This window comes from Loxodonta africana, chromosome 10 (genome assembly GCF_030014295.1).
Source record: "Loxodonta africana isolate mLoxAfr1 chromosome 10, mLoxAfr1.hap2, whole genome shotgun sequence".
In the NCBI taxonomy this organism is placed as follows: domain Eukaryota; kingdom Metazoa; phylum Chordata; class Mammalia; order Proboscidea; family Elephantidae; genus Loxodonta; species Loxodonta africana.
The window spans coordinates 104,460,607-104,479,952 of record NC_087351.1 but is presented as its reverse complement, the minus strand read 5'-3'; the positions used below and the strand labels follow the sequence as shown (position 1 = coordinate 104,479,952).

Sequence of the window (19,346 nt, the reverse complement as noted above, 5' to 3'; positions counted from 1 at the left end):
CCTCGGCGCGCGGAAGCGTGGTCCTGGCCGCAGGGTGGCACGTGGGGGGACCGCCAGGAAGGCCCACGGGCGTCGGGTCTCCTCCCCAGGCCTCCGCGGAGCCCTTGGAGGAAGCCCGCTGTCTGAGGTTTGAGAGCAGAGCTCGGCTGCGGCGGGCAGGGCGGACTCACGCGTCCGAGATTCCCTCCTCGGAGGACCCCTGCGTCCGGATCTCAGGAGCCGGGCCGGGGCTGCGCTGCCCGCTCCTGCCGGCCGCTCACCTGGCTGCGGAGACCGCGCTGCCATCCTGGGCGCGGAGGAGCCGGGAAAGGGCGGGCATCCCAGGCTGGGTGGGTGATAGAAGCCCAGTAGTGGGTCAGGAAATCAATTTAGTAGCTCAAGACCTGGATTTTAAAGAACGAAGTAGAAGAAAATGTCAGAGCGCAGCGGAAGTGCTAAAGGTAAGTATTGCTTTGGGTAAGTTTTTTTTTTTTTCCCCCTCTCTGTCTCTACAGAAATTGACCTGGGGATCTGCTCCCATCAAGATTACAGCCTAGGAAACCCTATGGGGCAGTTCTACTCTGTCACATAGAGTCACTATGAGTGGGAATTAGCTCCAGGGCACACAACAGCAGCATATTTGTATCTGTCTACACGTGTGTATAATGCCTGTGTGTGCTAGTTCACAGTGTAAACTGTGTTTCTTGCTGTGGCTTGTGGTCAAAAAAGCTTCAAAGCAGCAAGTTAGAGCCTAGACACCTGGGTTCTGAATTCAGATCCGCCCTTGATCTACTACTGTGTGAACTTGAGCCAGGGGCTTAAGCCTCTCTGGGCTTTGGATTCTGCCAAATGGTTAGCAGGGCCAGCCCCACCTGACTTTCAGGCCCTTTGGGGGGTTGAACTTTGTAACAGAAATGAGATTCTGTTGTTGTTCTTGGAGTTAGACTTCTTGGGGGAAAGATGGGAACTAAGGAAAAACACAGTCTCATTTATAGTTCCTCTCCAGATGGCAATATCAACAGCCTTTGAAACAAGCACTTTTAGGAAATGCAACAGATTGGTTAAAGCGTGGAAAGGTTTGAGCAGCGAAAGGGAAGGGGGGCTGGGCCGGCAGGAAACTCCCCAGCACTGTGGGCTTGCTGCCACGGGCAGTCCCCAGCCCTGTGAGTAACTGTCTGTGTGCGTGCTGTGTGTACCACACAGAAAGAATGGGTGACGAATTAGATTACTGTTTGTGCACCAGCTGAAATCCAGCTTTTAGACGCCTCCACCTCACTGACTTTGTTCTGACTTGGAACCTTTGAGAGACTCAGAGAGGTCCTTCCTTCTCTGGGGGCTTAATCCTTCTTGGTCATTAAAATCCTTGGAGACCCTCATGCAAATTAGTGTTTCTCTTAAGATTTGCTTTAGGTTTTGAGTCGCTTTGTGCATATTTTTCTCAACTTCTTGGCTGGATGGTAGCGTTGGGGAGAGAGGCAGTGGTGTCTTATTTTAACTTTGCCTGTCCCCCTCCCCCGCACATACACCTTGGGAAACCGTGGGCTGGGTGCACAGTAGGTTTTCCTCAATGTCTGTTGAAAAAAGGAATGACCCAACCTAGCGTCCTCCAGGTGTGGGAGCTAGCCCAGGATGAAGACTGGTGGCCCTTGTGGTGGCATCTGTGAGGACTGGAGCCTGGAGAAGCTGGAGATTGTGGGTGGTTGCTCCGTGACAATTGTGATAACAGTTGGAGACCGTGGTATAATGGAAAGCATGGCTGGTCTGAGCTTAAATGTTGGCCCTACCATATCATACCTGTGGAATCTTGAGCGGGTTGGTTTATCTCTCTGTGCCTCAGTTTTCTCATCTGTAAAGTGGGGCTGATGAGAATGGTGTTGAAAGAAACCATGACTATATGTAAACATGCTTGGCATGTGGAATGCTTGAAGGAGATGTGGGCTGGTTCTTCTCTCCTCTCTGTTTTTCCTTTTACAGAACATGTTTGCATTCACTGTGTCCTTGAATTTTTGAGGAGCAAGGTTCCTGTGGAGATCAGGTGGAGAAGGGACACTCCTGGCAAGGTGTAGTTTCCATCTGGGTGTGCCTGCCCTCAGGGTGTGGGTGATAGTGTAAGGAAAGGCTGGCTGTGATGAGGCCTGGGTAAAGAAGTGACGCTTTGATTTTTTCCTAAATTTTATTTATTTATTTATTTATTTTGTTGTCCAGAATAAACGCAGCAAAACATACACCAGTTCAACAGTTTCTACGTGTACAATTTAGTGACATTGATTACATCTTTGAGTTGTGCAACTATTCTCACCCTCCTTTTCTGCGTTGTTCCTCCCTCATTAACAGTAACTCACTGCCCCTTAAGGTTCCTATGTAATTTTTCAAGTTGCTCTTGTCAATTTGATCCCATGTAGATAGTTCATGAAAGAGCATAATGGTCAAGGCAGACATTTTTTACTAGTTAAGCCAAACTATTGTTTGATCTTAAGAAAACTTCAGGGGATATTTTTGGTTTAAGGTAATTGTCTGTCTTTTAATAAATTTCTACAGTGGGCATGTGTGACTTTTTCCATCACCATTAACCCCCCTTTTCCCTTTCCCTTCTGCCTCTGGTAACCACTGATAAACTTTGGTCTCTATACATTTGCCTTTTCTTGTCTTTTCATATGAGTGAGGTCATTCAATATTTGTCCTTTTGCGAATGGCTTATTTTACTCAGCGTAATGTCTACAAGCTCCATCTATACCGTAGCATGTATCAAGACTTTGTTTCTCCTACTGGCTGAGTAGTATGCCATTGTATTTATGTACCACATTATGTACCATTCATCTGTTGATGGGCATTTAGGTTGTTGAAGTGACACCTTCTGACCAGCTCAGGCAGCTTGAGGAGGTGCCAGACTGTGGGGAGGAAGTCATGGCAATTCTTCCTTTTCTCTTTTGTTAATGTTGTCTCCACCCAGCCTCAGCCATTCAGCCATTCACCCATTCATCCATCCATCCATCCATCCATCCATCTACCCTTGCACTCGCCCATCTACCCCCACCCATCCACCCACCCATCCATCAACCCACCTAACCATTCACTCATCCATCTACTCATTCATTCATCCAATTACCCACCCATTCACTCACCCATTCATACACCCACCCACCTACCTAATAAATTCATCTATTTTTAAGAGCCTATAAGGACCAGGCACAGAGGAACATCTCATATTTGTTCCTGATTGTGTCCCACTTTCCTTCTAATTAATTGCCAGTTCTTATGGTTTCTTGTTTCCTCTCTGGCCAGGCCTTCCTCATCCTATTGCCGGTAAGTCGATTCTGACTCATAGTGATCCTATAGGACACAGTAGAACTGCCCCATATGGTTTTCAAGGTTGTAATCTTTTACTGAAACAGACTGCCACATCTTTCTCCTATAGAGTGACTGGTGGGTTCAACCCAGTGACTTTTTGGTTAGCAGCCAGGTGCTTGGACCACTGTACCACCAGGGCTCCTTTTGGCCTTCCCCATACCTAGATTTAATCTTGTCAAGTTACTTTCAGTTCCCTGGATGTGCCCATTCTCTCTCTCTTGCATTTGAGCCATTCAACGTATTGTTTCCATCAGCTGAAACTCCTCTCTGCTTCGGCAGCCCTTCCTCCTTCTCTAGTCTTAGTATTTGTTGCTTCCTTAGGAAAGAAAGCCTTTCCTTAGATCACTTCCTGTGAACTCCCATAAAATCCTGGGCTCTCCTGATAATCTCATGTCATTATCTTTGTTCTCCTGTGATAGTATGAGGAACTTGAGACTAGGGACCAGTGTCTAGCACAGTGCCTTTCATATAATAGATATTCAGTATTCGTTGGATGGATGCATGGATGGATGATTAGGGAGCCAAGGAAGGTTTTGAAGCAGGGCTGACTTGGTTACGTTTGTGTTTTACAGGATGACTTTGAGGGTAATGAGATGGAGACAGGACATCGCACAGGAAGCTGTTGTTCTTACTCTGGGGAGGAAGCTTTGGACAAGCTGATCTAGGGTACTGGGTGGGAGAGCTGAAGAGGAGGAGATGGATTTGGGAAATACTTAGGAGTTGAAAATGGTAGAACTGGGTAATTAACTATGGGTGAAGGTGAAGGAAGAAGCAAAGCTGAAGGCCGTCCGTTCAACACAAGTGGCTGGACAGATGGTGATGCCCCTTCTAGGAACAGATTAGTGAAGAAAATGGTGGACTTGGTGTAGGCATGAGGTCCTGTGAGACGTCAGGAAGCTGGTTATATAAATCTTCAGCCTGGGAGAGGTCTAGGAGTTGTCAGAGTGTAGATGGGATTGAAATCACAAAGAAGATGTGGTCCTAGAGAGAGCGCAGGTGGAGTAAAAAGAGTGAACCAGCACTTCATGTGTGTGGAGGGATGCCCAGAGCACCCCCCCATATACCGTCTTGGGTAATAGCAATTTGTACATGTGGAGTTCCTGTCTCACAAGATGGTAAGTTCCCTGGGGGTGGGAGCCATTTCTTCTTTATCTCTAAGCCCTCCATTCCCTGCCTAGTACTGTGGACATTGGAGATACTTCGCAAACACTTGCTGATGAAACCCAGAAGAACTGGACTTAGGCAAGCCACTTCATCTTTCAGGACCTCGGTTTCCTTGTCTCTAAAATAGGGATAATAACAGGGCTGGTGTGAAGATCAGATGAGAGGGCAGATGCGAAATGCTTTGTAAATTGTACCTTATTTTGCAAATAAAAGGTGTAAATACTCCAGCAGGTACATGGTTTCTTGAAAGCCTAAATCCCTGTGCAGATCTCCCAAGGGCTATATCCCTGGTTCTGTCCCACAAGGCTCTGCTAGGTCTCAAGTTCCCCTTCTAGCTGCCTTTGCTCTCCCTGTCGCAGGAATTGTGTAGGACCCTTGCCCAGGAGCTGAACGCCAGGCTTTCTAGACTCTCCTAGTGCCTTTCTACTCAAATGTGTGGTCCATGGCCAGCAGCATCAGCATCTACTTGCTCAGAAATGCAAGTTCTCGACCGCCACCTCAGACCCACTAAGTCAGACACTCTGGGACTGGGGCCCCGCAAGCTGTGTTTTAACAAACCCTCTGGGTGATTCAGATATACCTCAGGTTTGAGAACCTCTGCTCTAGCATACCAAAACCCTCTTTTGGCTCCAAAATCAGTGTACCAAAAAACCCCATTGCCATTGAATCAATTTCCGACTCATAGTGACCCTATAGGATGGAGTAGAACTGCCCCATAGGGTTTCCAAGGCTGTAAATCTTTATGGAAGCAGACTGCTGCCACTTTCTCCTGCAAAGTGGCTAGTGGGTTCCAACCGCCTACCTTTCAGTTGGCAGCCATGAGCTTAACCACTGCGCCCAAATGAACACAGGCGGTGCCTTAATCTAAACATTGTAAACGTTTCTCCTTTGCTCTGAAGGCTGGAATCTTTCTGACTTTGGCTGCCAGAATTAGCTTATTGTTGGCCTAGGAAAGAGGAAGCCACAAACCATTGTCCCACCCCACCCCATACATACATGCACTCCCAATTAGAAAACAACAGCCTTCGGCCCGATGGCTCTCAAAGACTTCTCAGGGCCCAGCGGGCCGTGTTTTCCCTTTGACTTCACTGACGCTGTTTGGTTGGTACTTGGGAGCCCACCTTTATGAATGGAGTTTTTCTGGGTGCAAAGAACCTGTGATGAATTCAGCATGAACAGTCTTGGCTGGAAGCCCCGGGAGCCCAGCTGGGACCCGTGTTATTGTCGACTTCCCCATATGTCAGCCTGGTGAATCATTGGGCCCCACAGGTGTGGGCTTGGGATTCGGGGAGAGGAGAGTTGGCAAGAAGAGGGGAGCAGGGCAGAAATATGACTTGCTGGGCTCTGGGCAGAGTTTAGGGGTCACAGGCCTCAGCTGGTGCTCCTTCTCCCCTCCCTCTTGCCACCAAAAACAAGCAAAAACATTCTCTATGTATGTATAAATATAGATATAAATATCTGTTAAAACAAAACCTGTTACTGTCAAGATAATTCTGACTCCTAGTGACCCTATAGGACAGAGTAGAACTGCCCCATAGGGTTTCCAAGGCTGTAATCTTTGTGGAAGCAGACTGCCACATCCTCCCGCAGAGTGGATAGTGGGTTTGAACCGCCAACCTTTTGGTTAGCAGCCAAGCACTTAACAATTGCGCCACCAGGGCTCCTTCAAATAAATATAAATATACAATTATACGTAATATCACACCCACACCCCACCATTTCTACCCACCAAAATTCTAGGTCAGTGCTCTGGAGGGGACAGGGGGAAGTGAGCCTGAGCCAGAAGTCCTTGTGTAACCAAACACCTCTCGGGTTCTTGCCCTGTCCTGTTAGCTGATCGAAACAAGATGGACATTAATTGCAAGGGAAACAGAAAGTGGCAAGTTTATTGTCTGCACAGACAAGGAGCAATGCGAGGTCTTGCAACCGGAAGACAACATGCTACCCATCTGAGGTGGTTGGGAAGCCTTTTCTTCCAATGGCGTCCAGGGGTTGGGTTTCGTACCCAGAATTCTCTGCACTTAACCCTCCTATGTCCACATTTGGTGGTCCGGAAGTTAAATCATCTTTCATTGGATGTCCGTGTGGTAAAACTCCTCAGCTCTCTAATGGAATCAGGTGAAACTGTGGGCTGGGAAATATCTTTCTTTCCGGTGACAATCATGTCCAGGGTCGGTGACGGATTCTAGCTCCTCAATCTGCGCATGCACCAAGGTCTACCTTGGGCCAGTTTAGTGGACAGAGCCACTACCTGCTGTGGCTTTCTCAATAATGTTGCTCAAAACAAGCTGTGATTAGCCAGAAAGGAGGGGAAGGGGTGCTGATTGGGAGTTTCACTTGTCTTCCAGGAACTGAGAGCCTAAGGGGTGTGTCTCAAGGGGTGGACTGTATCCGGGAGGTGTGGCGCGGAACAAGGAGACCTGAAGTCTCCTGTGATGCTTCCTTCTCAATCTGGCTTTGAGCAAGTCATTTCCCCTTTTTGCACCTCAGCTTCCTCACCTGTAAAACGGGAGGTGGCATTTACTTATTCAAGAACTATTTACTGAGTGTTCAGCTACTAGCTGAAAGGTTGGTGGTTCAAATCTACCCAGAGATGCCTCGGAAGAAAGGCCCAGCAGTCTGCTTTTGAAAGGTCACAGCCATTGAAAACCCTGTGGAGCACAGTTCTACTCTGACACAGATGGGGTCGCCATAATTCAGAATTGACTTGATGGCAACTAGTTTTTGTTTTTTATTTTTAATTATGTGCCAGGCACTGTTGGGGATAAGGCAGTGAAGAGGTGGACACAGCCTCTGCCCTCTTGGAATTTACATTCTAATGCGGGTAGCAGATCACTAATAAGCAAATCAATAAACAAGAAGAGTCTTAGGTATGATGAGAACTCTGCATTGGGGTCACATAGGGTGATGTGAGAGTGACTGGGAGGGGGCTCCTTTAGGTTGGGTGCTCAGGGGGGGCCTCATGAGGAGTGACATTTAAACTGAGATCTGGTAGGAAAGGAGCCAGCATGTAGTGGGGCTTGGGCAGGAGGGTAGAGAGGGGCACTCTGGGAAGAGGCAGCAGCTGATGCAGAGGCAGGGCCCAGGTCATTGTGGCAGAGGTGCAGCAGGCTGGCCAGTGTGGCCGAAGTGTGGTGGCAGTGGGCAAGACAGAGAGCCGGAGATGAGGAGAGAGAAAGAGGCTCAGGGGCCCCATCATGGTGGGCCTTGTAGGCCCAGTGAGGAGTTTTGATTTTATTCTGGGCATGATGAGGAGCGGTCTCAGAGGGTGTTAAGCAAAGAAAAGGAGGATCTGGTTTGGGTTGTGGAAAGGTTGCTGTGACTGCCGTGTGGATAATGGTCAGGGGCATGGGGAGGCGGGGGTGGAGAAGCTGACGTGGTGGGGAAGAGCTGGGGAGGCCGGGAAATTGAAGTCCAGGTGAGAGAGGAATGTGGCTTTGGATCAGACCAGCGTCTTGCCCATTTTGGAGATACCTATGAAAGCTACTGGGGTCATTGGTGGCTCAGTGGTAGAATTCTCACCTTCCATGCTGGAGACCTAGGTTCGATTCCCAACCAATGCTCCTCATCCGCAGCCACCACCTGTCTGTCAGTGGAGGCTTGTGTGTTGCTATGATGCTAAACAGGTTTCAGTGGAGCTTCCAGACTAAGGTGGACTAGGAAGAAAGGCCTGGTGACCTACTTCTGAAAATCAGCCAGTGCAAACCCTATGGATCACAAAAGACCGATCCACAGCCAATCATGGGGCTGGTGCAGGATTTCGTTTCATCGTACATGGGGTCACCATGAATCGGGGGCCGAATTGGCAGCAGCTAGCAACCACAACAATGAAAGCTACTGGTTCTTTTCCCAGGAAAAATGCACATACTTAATTTGTATAAGATTGAGTGTAATTTCAGGGGGGCTTCTCAGATTAATCCTCGGGGAACCCCAGGGCAGGAAGTGTTGGGTTGGGTGTCTCTGAGCCCCTTCCCAGCAAGGCTGCGCAGCTTCCCTGCTGAGCCATGGCTCTTGTGGCCACAGGGCCAGGCAGGAGCCTTGACAGGTTTGGGTCTGCAGGAGGAGTGGCCATGGCCAGAGGGGTTTCCTTCCTGAGCTCGTGCGTCTGGCTTGACTCTGGGGAAGTGAGAGAAGGGCAGGGCTGATCTGCAGATACCACAGAACAGCTTCGTTTAGGCCCCACTCAATCAGGGTCTGCAGCCACTTAGAGCATGCATTCTCAGCGGGGGTGATAACAAAACAAACAAACAAACCCCCATTGCCATCAAGGCCATTCTGACTCATAGCGACCCTATAGGGCACAGTAGAGTGCTCCATAGGGCTTCCAAGACTGTAATCTTTATGGAAGCAGACTGCCACATTTTTCTCCCATGGAGCAGCTGGTGGGTTCAAACTACCAACCTTTTGGATAGCAGCCAAGCGCTTAACCACTGCACCACCAGGGCTGCGGATACAGGGCTGTTACTGCCTCTTAATTGGTTCCTGGGTGGGGTGTGTGAAAAAACCCTAGATATGGCACTGATTTGTGGCCCTCCAAAAGGCACAGTACATAAACAGATGTGCAGTGTATCTGTTGTATTAAAATGGCATGGGAGGGTGGTTAGGAAAAAAAGGCCTAAAAAGGCTCCTTATAGGGGTGTTGGAGTCCCTGGGCGATGGAAATGGTTAACATGCCCTGCTGCTTACAGAAAGGTTGGGTGTTCCAGTCCACCCAGAGGTGCCTTAGAAGAAAGGCTTGACAATCTACTTCCCAAAAATCAACCACTGAAAACCCTATGGAGCACAGTTCTACCCTGACACACATGGGGTCGCCATGAGTTGGAATCTACTCAGGACAACTGGTCTTGTTTTTTATGGAGGTGATCATGAAAAAAATGCTGAGAGACACTGATTTAGATACTGCAGGATTTTTCATTGGAGAGAGAAGTGTTAAATCAATACAGCAGTTCAAGCCTTTCGTTTTGATACATTTGCAAAGTAGGACTAAAACAAAACGTTTTTATTTGCTTTGTTTAAACAAGGTAGAACATAACATAGAGTTGTTGCTAGTAGCCGTGGAGTCTATTCCTGTGAGTGGCTAACCCTGACCTGGTGCCCATGTCTCTTGGCCCCTGGTCCAATACTGTCCGCCACACCAAGTCCCACGCTCCATGGAGAAGAGGAGAGGGAGCACCCAGCTGCTGATGGACACCCAGGAGCCCAGGCATGCTCTTTGGGAAGGTTGGCTTTTGTCACCAGAGCGCATTAGGACTTGGACAAGGTTGGGTTGCTTCCGATGCTGTCTGAAGGGGCTCCTGAGAGGGTCTATGGCCTTGGTATTGACCAACTTAATGCATTCCTGTGAGAGGGTAGGAAAAATGTTAAATACACTCATAGCTGTAGAGGAGGTGATGGGTGCCCTCACTGTGGTGTGTAGGTTGGACTGATCTTGATCTGGAGTCTTCGTCAGAGAGCTGGACTCAGGCTGGGCTTCTGCTCACAGAGCTCCTGGCCTTACCTGGCACCCTGATGGGCCAAGAAAACAAAAAAGGGATGAAGGAGTGGAGAGACATAAGCCACGTTTCAGTGTCTTGGCATATGACCTATTCCCAGACATTCTAGTTGGATCAGGGTTGACATGGTCTTCTAAATTAAACAGTAAAGCACTTGGAACAGTGCCTGACACACAGTAGGTGCTACATAAATGTTAGTTGCTATATTTTTATTATTCTAAGCCTCTCCTGCACTTGACTTTCAGGAGCTTGCCTACCACCAATGATGCCCAGCTCCTAATACAGCTTGAACCACGTTCTGTAACAAAGATGGCGGTGCAGAGACTAGCCCCTTCTCTGAGCCCATGATGGGGGAGGTCCCTCCAGGCCCAAAGATGGGGAACATCACCACAGACAACTCCTCGTTCAGCTGTACCATTGACCACACCATCCACCAGACGCTGGCCCCGGTGGTCTATGTCACAGTGCTGGTGGTGGGCTTCCCAGCCAACTGCTTGTCCCTCTACTTTGGCTACCTGCAGATCAAGGCCCGGAATGAGCTGGGCGTGTACCTGTGCAACCTGACGATGGCGGACCTCTTCTACATCTGCTCACTGCCCTTCTGGCTGCAGTACGTGCTGCAGCATGACGACTGGCCACACAGTGACCTGTCTTGCCAGGTGTGTGGCATCCTTCTCTATGAGAACATCTACATCAGCGTGGGCTTCCTCTGCTGCATCTCCATTGACCGCTACCTGGCCGTGGCCCATCCCTTCCGCTTCCACCAGTTCCGGACCCTGAAGGCAGCCGTCTGTGTCAGCGTGGTCATCTGGACCAAGGAGCTGCTGACCAGCATCTACTTCTTCATGCACGAGGAGGTCATCGTGGATAAAGACCGGCACCGTGTCTGCTTCGAGCAGTATCCCATCCAGGCCTGGCAGCGCAGCATCAACTATTACCGCTTCCTGGTAGGCTTCCTCTTCCCCATCTGCCTGCTGCTCATCTCCTACCAGGGCATCCTGCGGGCCGTGCGTCGGAGCCACGGCACCCAGAAGAGCCGCAAGGACCAGATCCAGCGGCTGGTGCTCAGCACCGTGGTCATCTTCCTGGCCTGCTTCCTGCCCTACCACGTGCTGCTGCTCGTTCGCAGCCTCTGGGAGTCCAGCTGTGAGTTCGCCAAGGGCATCTTCAATGCCTACCACTTCTCGTTGCTCCTCACCAGCTTGAACTGCGTCGCCGACCCCGTGCTGTACTGCTTTGTCAGTGAGACCACCCACAGGGACTTGGCCCGCCTCCGTGGGACCTGCCTGGCCTTCCTCACCTGCTCCAGGACCAGCCGGGCCAGGGAAGCCTACCCACTGGGTGCCCCCGAGGCCTCTGGAAAGAGTGGGGCACAGGACGAGGAGCCCGAGTTATTAACTAAGCTCCATTCACCAGCCTTCCAGACCCCTGACTCGTCGGGAACGGGAGGGTCTCCCACAGGCGGGTTGGCCTAGCCTGGGTCACCTGCGCGTAGGACTGCCTGAGGCCTGAGTCTTCCACTGACAGGCCTCTTAGTCCCGAGCTTGCTCACTGGCTGCCTCCAGCTTTGCCAATGGCAGATGCCTCTTCCTGCTGAGAGACGATGGGCCTGGGCTGCTGGGCCAGGGCTTGGCCTTGGCTGGGCTAGGGCTTGGCCTCGGCGAGGCCTCTCTGACTCCGGGGAGCCTGCTCTAGCTTGCTGAGCTCCGGGGTTGTTGAATGTCAGCTTATGGGTGTCTCTGCTGTCAGCTGGGATGCTACAAGGCGGGGGCTGTTGTGGGAGGAGAAGCTGGGGTTGGGGAAGCAGAGTGTGAAGACATAGGGCTGGGGGATGGGAAGATCCCCAGGGCCCTCCCACGACATCGGTGTCACAGATGGTACCTGCTCAAAAGCACCAGTGTTATCTGAGGCGACACATGAAGCTGTATTGTCGTAATTAACATGTGTGCCCCACCTTAAGATAGGGCAAGAAGAGAGATGAGTTGGGCCAGCGGAGAAGGAAGGTGGGGGCACTGTGAGTGTGTGGGAGGAGGAGGTGACAGACAGAGGAGAGCCCCCCAGCTCTATCCATTCACCATTGCACAGGGAGAGTTGAGCAGATTCACTTTTTAACTGTGCCTTCTGGAGCCTGAGAGCTGATGGAATACAAACCCCAGGCCTCCCCAGGGTGAGTTCTGTAGCCCTTGCTTAAGTGCAAGACAAAGGTCTAAAGACAAGGTGTCCTTAAGTGAGTTCCCTGCACAGACTCCTCCTAGCTAGATTCCTGCTTCCACCTGCCCAGAAGCACCAAATCTGAAGCCCTGGGAGTGTGTGCCCACACATGTGTGTTTGTGGGTGTGTGTGCGTGGGTGTGAATATGTTGGTGTGTGCGTATGTTGGTATGGATGGGTGCATGTGGATACAGCGTGTGTGTATGTGGGTGCAGGTTGTGTGTTGGTGTGGACGGGTGTCTGTGTGTTGGTGTATGTATGTGTGTGCATGTTGGTGTGGATGGGTGTGTGTGTTTGCATGTGTGTACACTGGCGTGGATGGGTGTATGTGTGTGTACATGTTGGTGTAGATGGGTGTGTGTGTTGGGGGTGTGTGTGTGTGCATGTGTTTATGTTGGTGTGGATGGGTGTGTATGGATGCTTACAGTTAAAATGCCAGTCTCCATGACAGCCACATGCCAAGACACTGAGGTTAGGGTCATGTGACTGCTGGTGATGTCCCCAAGCAAAGAGGCTTGGGCACTGGGGCAGAGTTCCCACCTTGGCTTTGCCCCCTGTGGCCCCCCTCCCCAACACACACTGTGGAGTATCTAGCAATCTCAGAAAAGAGCCTGACATTCTTCCTGGGTTTTCAAGTACAACACAACCAACATGCAAAAAACAAGTAAAACTGATGCACGCTCCAGCCTCTTCCAAGGCCTGGAGTTCAGCTCCAGGTGGTTTAAATGCCCCTGTGACAAGGTGAGGAGGTAGCCTTGGGATCAACTTGCACCCTTCGTTCTCCATCACTGCTCCTCTGCTGATGTCCCATCTCACTCACCTGGAGGGTGACAGTGGTCTGTGTACTGACCACCACCTGTGCTCTGTCCTGGAAGGCTGGGTACTGGGCTCATCTCTTGTGCAACTTTGTGTCTGACTGTATTGTGGTATCCCACACACAGATTTCTCCTATTCAGTTATTCAATTTTGCTGCAAAGCTTCCTGCCCACTGAGCGCCATCCTTCCAAAAGCGGCTGGAGAGTGCAGAGAGGGTCCATGGGGTCCTTCTGTCTCATCTTACTCTTTCACGCCCAGGGACTTTGCTTCTGCAAAAGGACCAGAAGAGCTGCTTGATGCTTCGGGAGACCCATCCACCTTTACAGAAATGCTGGCCTTTCAATTTCCTGGTCGATGAGCTGAGGCCCACTTTGACTTCTCAGGGCATGCCCTCAACGCCTGGGAGTCTAGTTCCTCAGAAGAAGTAGCTGGCTTCAGTAGAACATTTTTGAAATCTGCTAAAGCGAGGGCCAGGGAGGACCACCTTCCTCAACCTCCCTACCTCTCCTCTCCACCTTCCAAGATGTTGATCCTTTACCCTTGGACTCTTAACCCTTCTCTTGGGGTGCCCAGAGGCAGGTAGCCCAGGCTGGGTGTGCCCCAGGGAAGGGTGGTTACTGGGGACCTCAGGGCTACATTTGGCTTTGACTGGGCAGCCTCTGCCCCAGCTCCTTATGGAGGGCCTCTGAATACCTGGAAAGGCTCTCTTCCCCTTTCTAGAGGAGGAAGTGACCGAGTTTGAAGGTGGCAGAAATGGTCACAAGCCAAGGAGAGCCCACCCAGCCCCAGCCCAGGGTCCTACTGGGGCAGTGCCACTGGTTGAGTCCTCCATGTCTCCTCATTCAACAGTCCCATTGCTGTGGAGTTGATTCTGACTCATAGGACCTTATAAGACAGAGGAGAACTGTCCCATAGGGTTTCCTAGGCTGTAATCTTTATGGAAGCAGGTTGCCACATCTTTCTCCCAAGGAGTGGCTGGTGGGTTTGAACCACTGACCTTTCAGTTAGCAGCTGAGCGCTTAACCACTGCACAGCCAAGGCTCCTTCGTTCCACAGCATTTCCCCCTATTTTAATTATCCACCTGGCATTCTCACTGGGATGGACTGGAATGAGCTGAGAGCAGTTCCATTTACTATCAAAAGTTGTATTTTTGTATTGTCCTTTCTTTTACGCCAAGTATGTATGTGTTGGACTGTGCAATGGATTTATGATGCAAATAAAGCAAAGTGACTAACCAACCACACCTGGAGTGCCTGCAGTCCTTTTGGGGGAGGGTGTCTTCCACCACCAGGGGCATCTAGAGGGCCCTGAAACACCCAAAGGAACCAGGAAGGTCCAGGGATTGACCTCATAGAAAATTCAAACAAAGCAATTGAGGACTTTGCTACTGATCACCCAGCTAGTGGCAAAGGAGAGAGTCCTTGAGTGAAGTAGAAGGCTTCCCTCTCTCTTCTGGAGTTTCATGAAGTGTCATCGGCATGTTCTTGCAAATCCACTCTGGGATTTAACTTGTTCAACACCCCCTTGAGACACCCTAGCCTTCTGGTTGGAGAATATCACTCCTTTGTTCCTGGCAAATGGCCCCTTTTACCTGCTGGGTAGCTGCCCCCACCGTGAGGGAGGGCTTGATCAGATATCAAAGATTTCTGATTTCCTCAGCAAAGATTTCCCAAACAGCCCTGGGAACGGACTGTTGTCTTCTTCTCTTTGGGGCTGTCCTCAATGACTGTGTTTAGTCTGGGGAGACCCACATTTGCTGACAAGCCCCTTTAGGGTAGAGCATATTCTCAACGGTGACAAATTCTGTGTTTACTGCTAAGGATTAACTGAGTCATATTAAAATGTAAGTTTGGTTTTGGTCACTTAATCCCTCTGTAGGTCAGGCTCCTGGAGTCCGGGAGTGTTCCGGAAGAGTGGAGCCTTCTTCCAAACAGACTAAGTGAGGACATTAGTGGGGATTAAGACTCCTTTTTCTCCTAAGAGAGTGGGTGGGAGAAAAGGTCCATGTGGTTTGGACTGAAGGTGCCAGAAGCTATTAGATTCCTTTCTTATTCACCAGTATTGCTTAGTAAGAGGAGGGTTCATCTTCCTGTTTACACACTCTGGTCTGTGGGTTGGCCAGACAAGAGTGGGAGAACATTTCATCACAGAATACATCTCCATTTGCGGCTTCTCTCTAGCTGGTTCAACCTAGAAAGAGCCAGAATCTGGTTCTCCTAGTTCAATGCTCTCCTGGAAAACTTGTTTCTTGCAGTGGACGATTCTGGAGCCTCCATTCTGGAATTCTTCACTGGAATCACTTGACCTTTCAGGTTCTGGTATTTGATGACAACTCTCATATCCTATTTCTCAGTGTTAAACCTTCCAAACTCGTATTAGGCAAGGCTGGATTATACTGTGGTAAAACCCTGAAATCACGATCTCTTAAAACAATACAGGTTCATGATTTGATGAAGTAAAAGAACTGAACAGAAGATTTCAAAGGGCCTCTTGAGAAGACAAAGTAAAGTATTATAATGACATGTGCAAAGAGCTGGAGATGGAAAACCAAAAGGGAAGAACATGCTCGGCGTTTCTTAAGCTGAAAGAACTGAAGAAAAAATTCAAACCTCGAGTTGCAATAGTGAAGGATTCTATGGGTAAAATATTAAACAACGCAGGAAGCATCAAAAGAAGATGGAAGGAATACACAGAATCATTATACCAAAAAGAATTAGTCGATATTCAACCATTTCAAGAGGTGGCATATGATCAGGAACCGATGGTACTGAAGGAAGAAGTCCAAGCTGCTCTGAAGGCATCGGCAAAAAACAAGGCTCCAGGAATTGATGGAATATCAGTTGAGATGTTTCAAGAAACAGATGCAGCGCTGGAGGTGCTCACTGGTCTATGCCAAGAAATATGGAAGACAGCTTCCTGGCCAACTGACTGGAAGAGATCCATATTTATGCCTATTCCCAAGAAAGGTGATCCATCCGAATGTGGAAATTATAGAACAATATCATTAATATCACACGCAAGCAAAATTTTTTGAAGATCATTCAAAAACGGCTGTAGCAGTGTATCGACAGGGAACTGCCAGAAATTCAGGCTGGTCTCAGAAGAGGACGTGGAATCAGGGATATCATTGCTGATGTCAGATGGATCCTGGCTGAAAGCAGAGAATACCAGAAGGATGTTTACCTGTGTTTTATTGACTATGCAAAGCATTCGACTGTGTGGATCATAACAAACTATGGATAACACTGTGAAGAATGGGAATTCCAGAATACTTAATTGTGCTCATGAGGAACCTTTACAAAGATCAAGAGGCAGTTGTTCGGACAGAACAAGGGGATACTGATTGGTTTAAAGTCAGGAAAGGTGTGTGTCAGGGTTGTGTTCTTTCACCATACCTATCTAATCTGTATGCTGAACAAATAATACGAGAAGCTGGACTATATGAAGAAGAACGGGGCATCAGGGTTGAAGGAAGACATTAACAACCTGCATTATGCAGACGACACAACCTTGATTGCTGAAAGTGAAGAGGATTTGAACCACTTACTAACGAAGATCAAAGACCACAGCCTTCAGTATGGATTACACCTCAACATAAAGAAAACAAAAATCCTCACAGCTGGACCAATGAGCAACATCATGATAAACGGAGAAAAGACTGAGGTTGTCAAGGATTTCATTTTACTTGGATCCACAATCAACAGCCATGGAAGCAGCAGTCAAGAAATCAAAAGATTTGCATTGGGTAAATCTGCTGCAAAGGACCTCTTCAAAGTGTTGAAGAGCAAAGCTGTCACCCTGAAGACTAAGGTGCGCCTGACCCAAGCCATGGAATTTTCAATCACAGCATATGCATGTGAAAGCTGGAGAGTGAATAAGGACGACCGAAGAAGAGTTGATGCCTTTGAATTGTGGTGTGGGCAAAGAATATTGAATATACCATGGACTGCCAAAAGAACAAACAAATCTGTCTTGGAAGAAGAGTGGCCAGAAGGCCCCTTAGAGGCAAGGATGACAAGACTGTGTCTTACATACTTTGGACATGTTGTCAGGAGGGATCAGTCCCTGGAGAAGGACATCAAGCTTTGCAGAGTACAGGGTCAGTGGAAAAGAGGAGGACCCTCAACGAGGTGGATTGACACAGTGGCTGTAACAATGAGCTCAAACATAACAATGATTGTAAGGATGGCACAGGACAGGGCAGTGTTTCGTTCTGTTGCGCATAGGGTCGCTATGAGTCAGAACTGACTCGATGGCACCTAACAACAACAACCTTGTTTATGCAAAGTCCAATGAGAGGCCGCTCTTTTTAGCAGGTCTTTTCCTAAGTGATCAAAGTGATTCAGGATCCTTCCATTATTTTGGTGCCTTCCCCTTCCATCCACATAGGAAGGGGAAGCAGCTCCAAGATTATCTCACAGGGGATTTATAGCCAGGTGGGGAAGTGGCTGGCATCGCTGGTACTCACACTCCATTGGCCAGATCCCAGTCACATGGCCCCAACCCAACTGCAAGGGAGTCTGGTTAGTTTACACAGGAAGAGGAAGCAGAATTGGTGAGCATCTGGCCAGTCTCTGACAGATATCTCCTCAAGCCACCTCCATTTGACAGATTGTAAGCTTTCATCTTCCTGTACATTCATCTGAACGAAATCCACTTCTTCAAATGTCATGCCCAGATGTGAGTGCCTTAGCCTGGGTTCTCTAGAGAAGCAAAACCACTAGCATGTATATGTAAATACATAGAAAACATAGAGAGTGACTTAATTCAAGGGAATGACTCACATAGTTGTGGAGACTCGTGAGTCCTAAGTCCATGGGTCAGGCATCAGTCTGGAGGCTTCTCCTGAATCGCGTGGTGCAGGGGTTGACAAACCCAAGACCAGCAGGTCAGACAACAGGCTGCAGGCTCACGGGCTGCAGAAGCTAATGAATCCCAAGATAGGCAGGTCAGACAACAAGCTGCAAGTCAAGTTCCAAAAGCCAGGGGTCAGATGATGACAAGCTGGATGTAGGATCCAGAGCAAGCAAGTGATCTTTGCTGCAACATCTATTTATATACTGGATGCAGGCCACACCGACAAGGAAACGCCCCTTTCAGTTGATTGATTGCTTATAGCAGGTCTCATCATGAAGACAATTATATCAGATCTCATCTTGGAGACGATTACATTATATTTGATCTCATGAGAGTGATTACATTATATTACATTATGGAAGCGCACAGTCCAATGTCTGCAAAATTATATCTTTACGTAATTGCCAAACCACTGAGAATCATGGCCCAGACAACTTACACTTAACCTTAGCCGTCACCCTGTTGTTGCTATTAGGTCCTGTTGAGTCGGAACCAACTCATAGCAACCCTATGTACAACAGAATGAAACACTTCCTGGTCATGCACTGTCCTCATAATCTATCTTGTTGAGTGTCTTCCTCTCTTTCCCTGACTGTCTTCTTTACCAAGCATAATGTCCTTCTCTAGGGACTGGTCCCTCCTGACAACATGTCCAAAATATGTAAGAAGTCTTGCCATCCTTGCTTCTAAGGAGCATTCTGGTCACCCTTCTTCCAAGACAGATTTATTCCTTCTGCTGGCAGTCCATGGTACATTCAATATTCTTTGCCAACACTATAATTCAAAAGCATCAATTGCTCTGTCTTCCCTCTTCATTGTTCAGCTTTCACATGCATATGAGGCAATTGAAAACACCGTGGCTTGGGTCAGTCTTCAAGGTGACATCTTTGCTTTTTAACACTTTAAAGAGGTCTTTTGCAGCAGATCTGCCCGATGCAATACGTCGTTTGATTTCTTGACTTCTACCTTGATTGTGGATCCAAATAAAATGAAATCCTTGACAACTTCAATCTTTTCTCAGTTTATCATGATGATACTTTTTGGTCCAGTTGTGAGAATTTTTGTTTTCTTTATGTTAGGGTGTAACCAATACTGAAGACTGTGATCTTTGGTTTTCATCAATAAGTGCTTCAAGTCCTCTTTGCTTTCAGCAAGCAAAGTTGTGTCATTTGCCTATCGAAGGTTGTTAATGAGTCTTCCTTCAATCCTGATGCCCCGTTCATCTTCATATAGTCTGGCTTCTCAGATTATTTGCTCAGCATACAGATTGAATAGGTATGGTGAAAGGATACAACCCTGACACACAACTTTCCTGATTTTAAACCAGACAGTATTCCCTTGTTCTGTTCGAATAACTGCCTCTTGGTCTATGTACAGGTTCTGTCTGAGCACCATGTTCTGGAAATTCTATTCTTCCCATTGTTATCCATAATTTGTTATGATCCACACTGTCGAATGCCTTTCCATAGTCAATAAAAC

At 48.5% G+C, this 19,346-nt stretch overlaps 1 protein-coding gene across 4 annotated transcripts in view; it reads left to right on the top strand.

Moving 5' to 3' along the window:
• GPR68 (G protein-coupled receptor 68) overlaps nt 1-14,269 on the top strand; it is a 34,817-nt gene extending 20,548 nt beyond the window's left edge. For 3 of the 4 annotated variants that reach the window (XM_023546502.2, XM_023546501.2, XM_064292877.1), the window contains one exon: nt 10,229-14,269. In XM_023546502.2, coding sequence (XP_023402270.2) covers nt 10,328-11,458 — 1,131 coding nt within the window. In that variant the 5' untranslated portion in view covers nt 10,229-10,327 and the 3' untranslated portion in view covers nt 11,459-14,269. Of the gene's footprint in view, nt 1-15; nt 441-10,228 lie in introns of those variants that run through there. The other variant, XM_003408822.4, reaches the window with a different exon arrangement.
• Nucleotides 14,270-19,346: the final 5,077 nt, after the last annotated feature.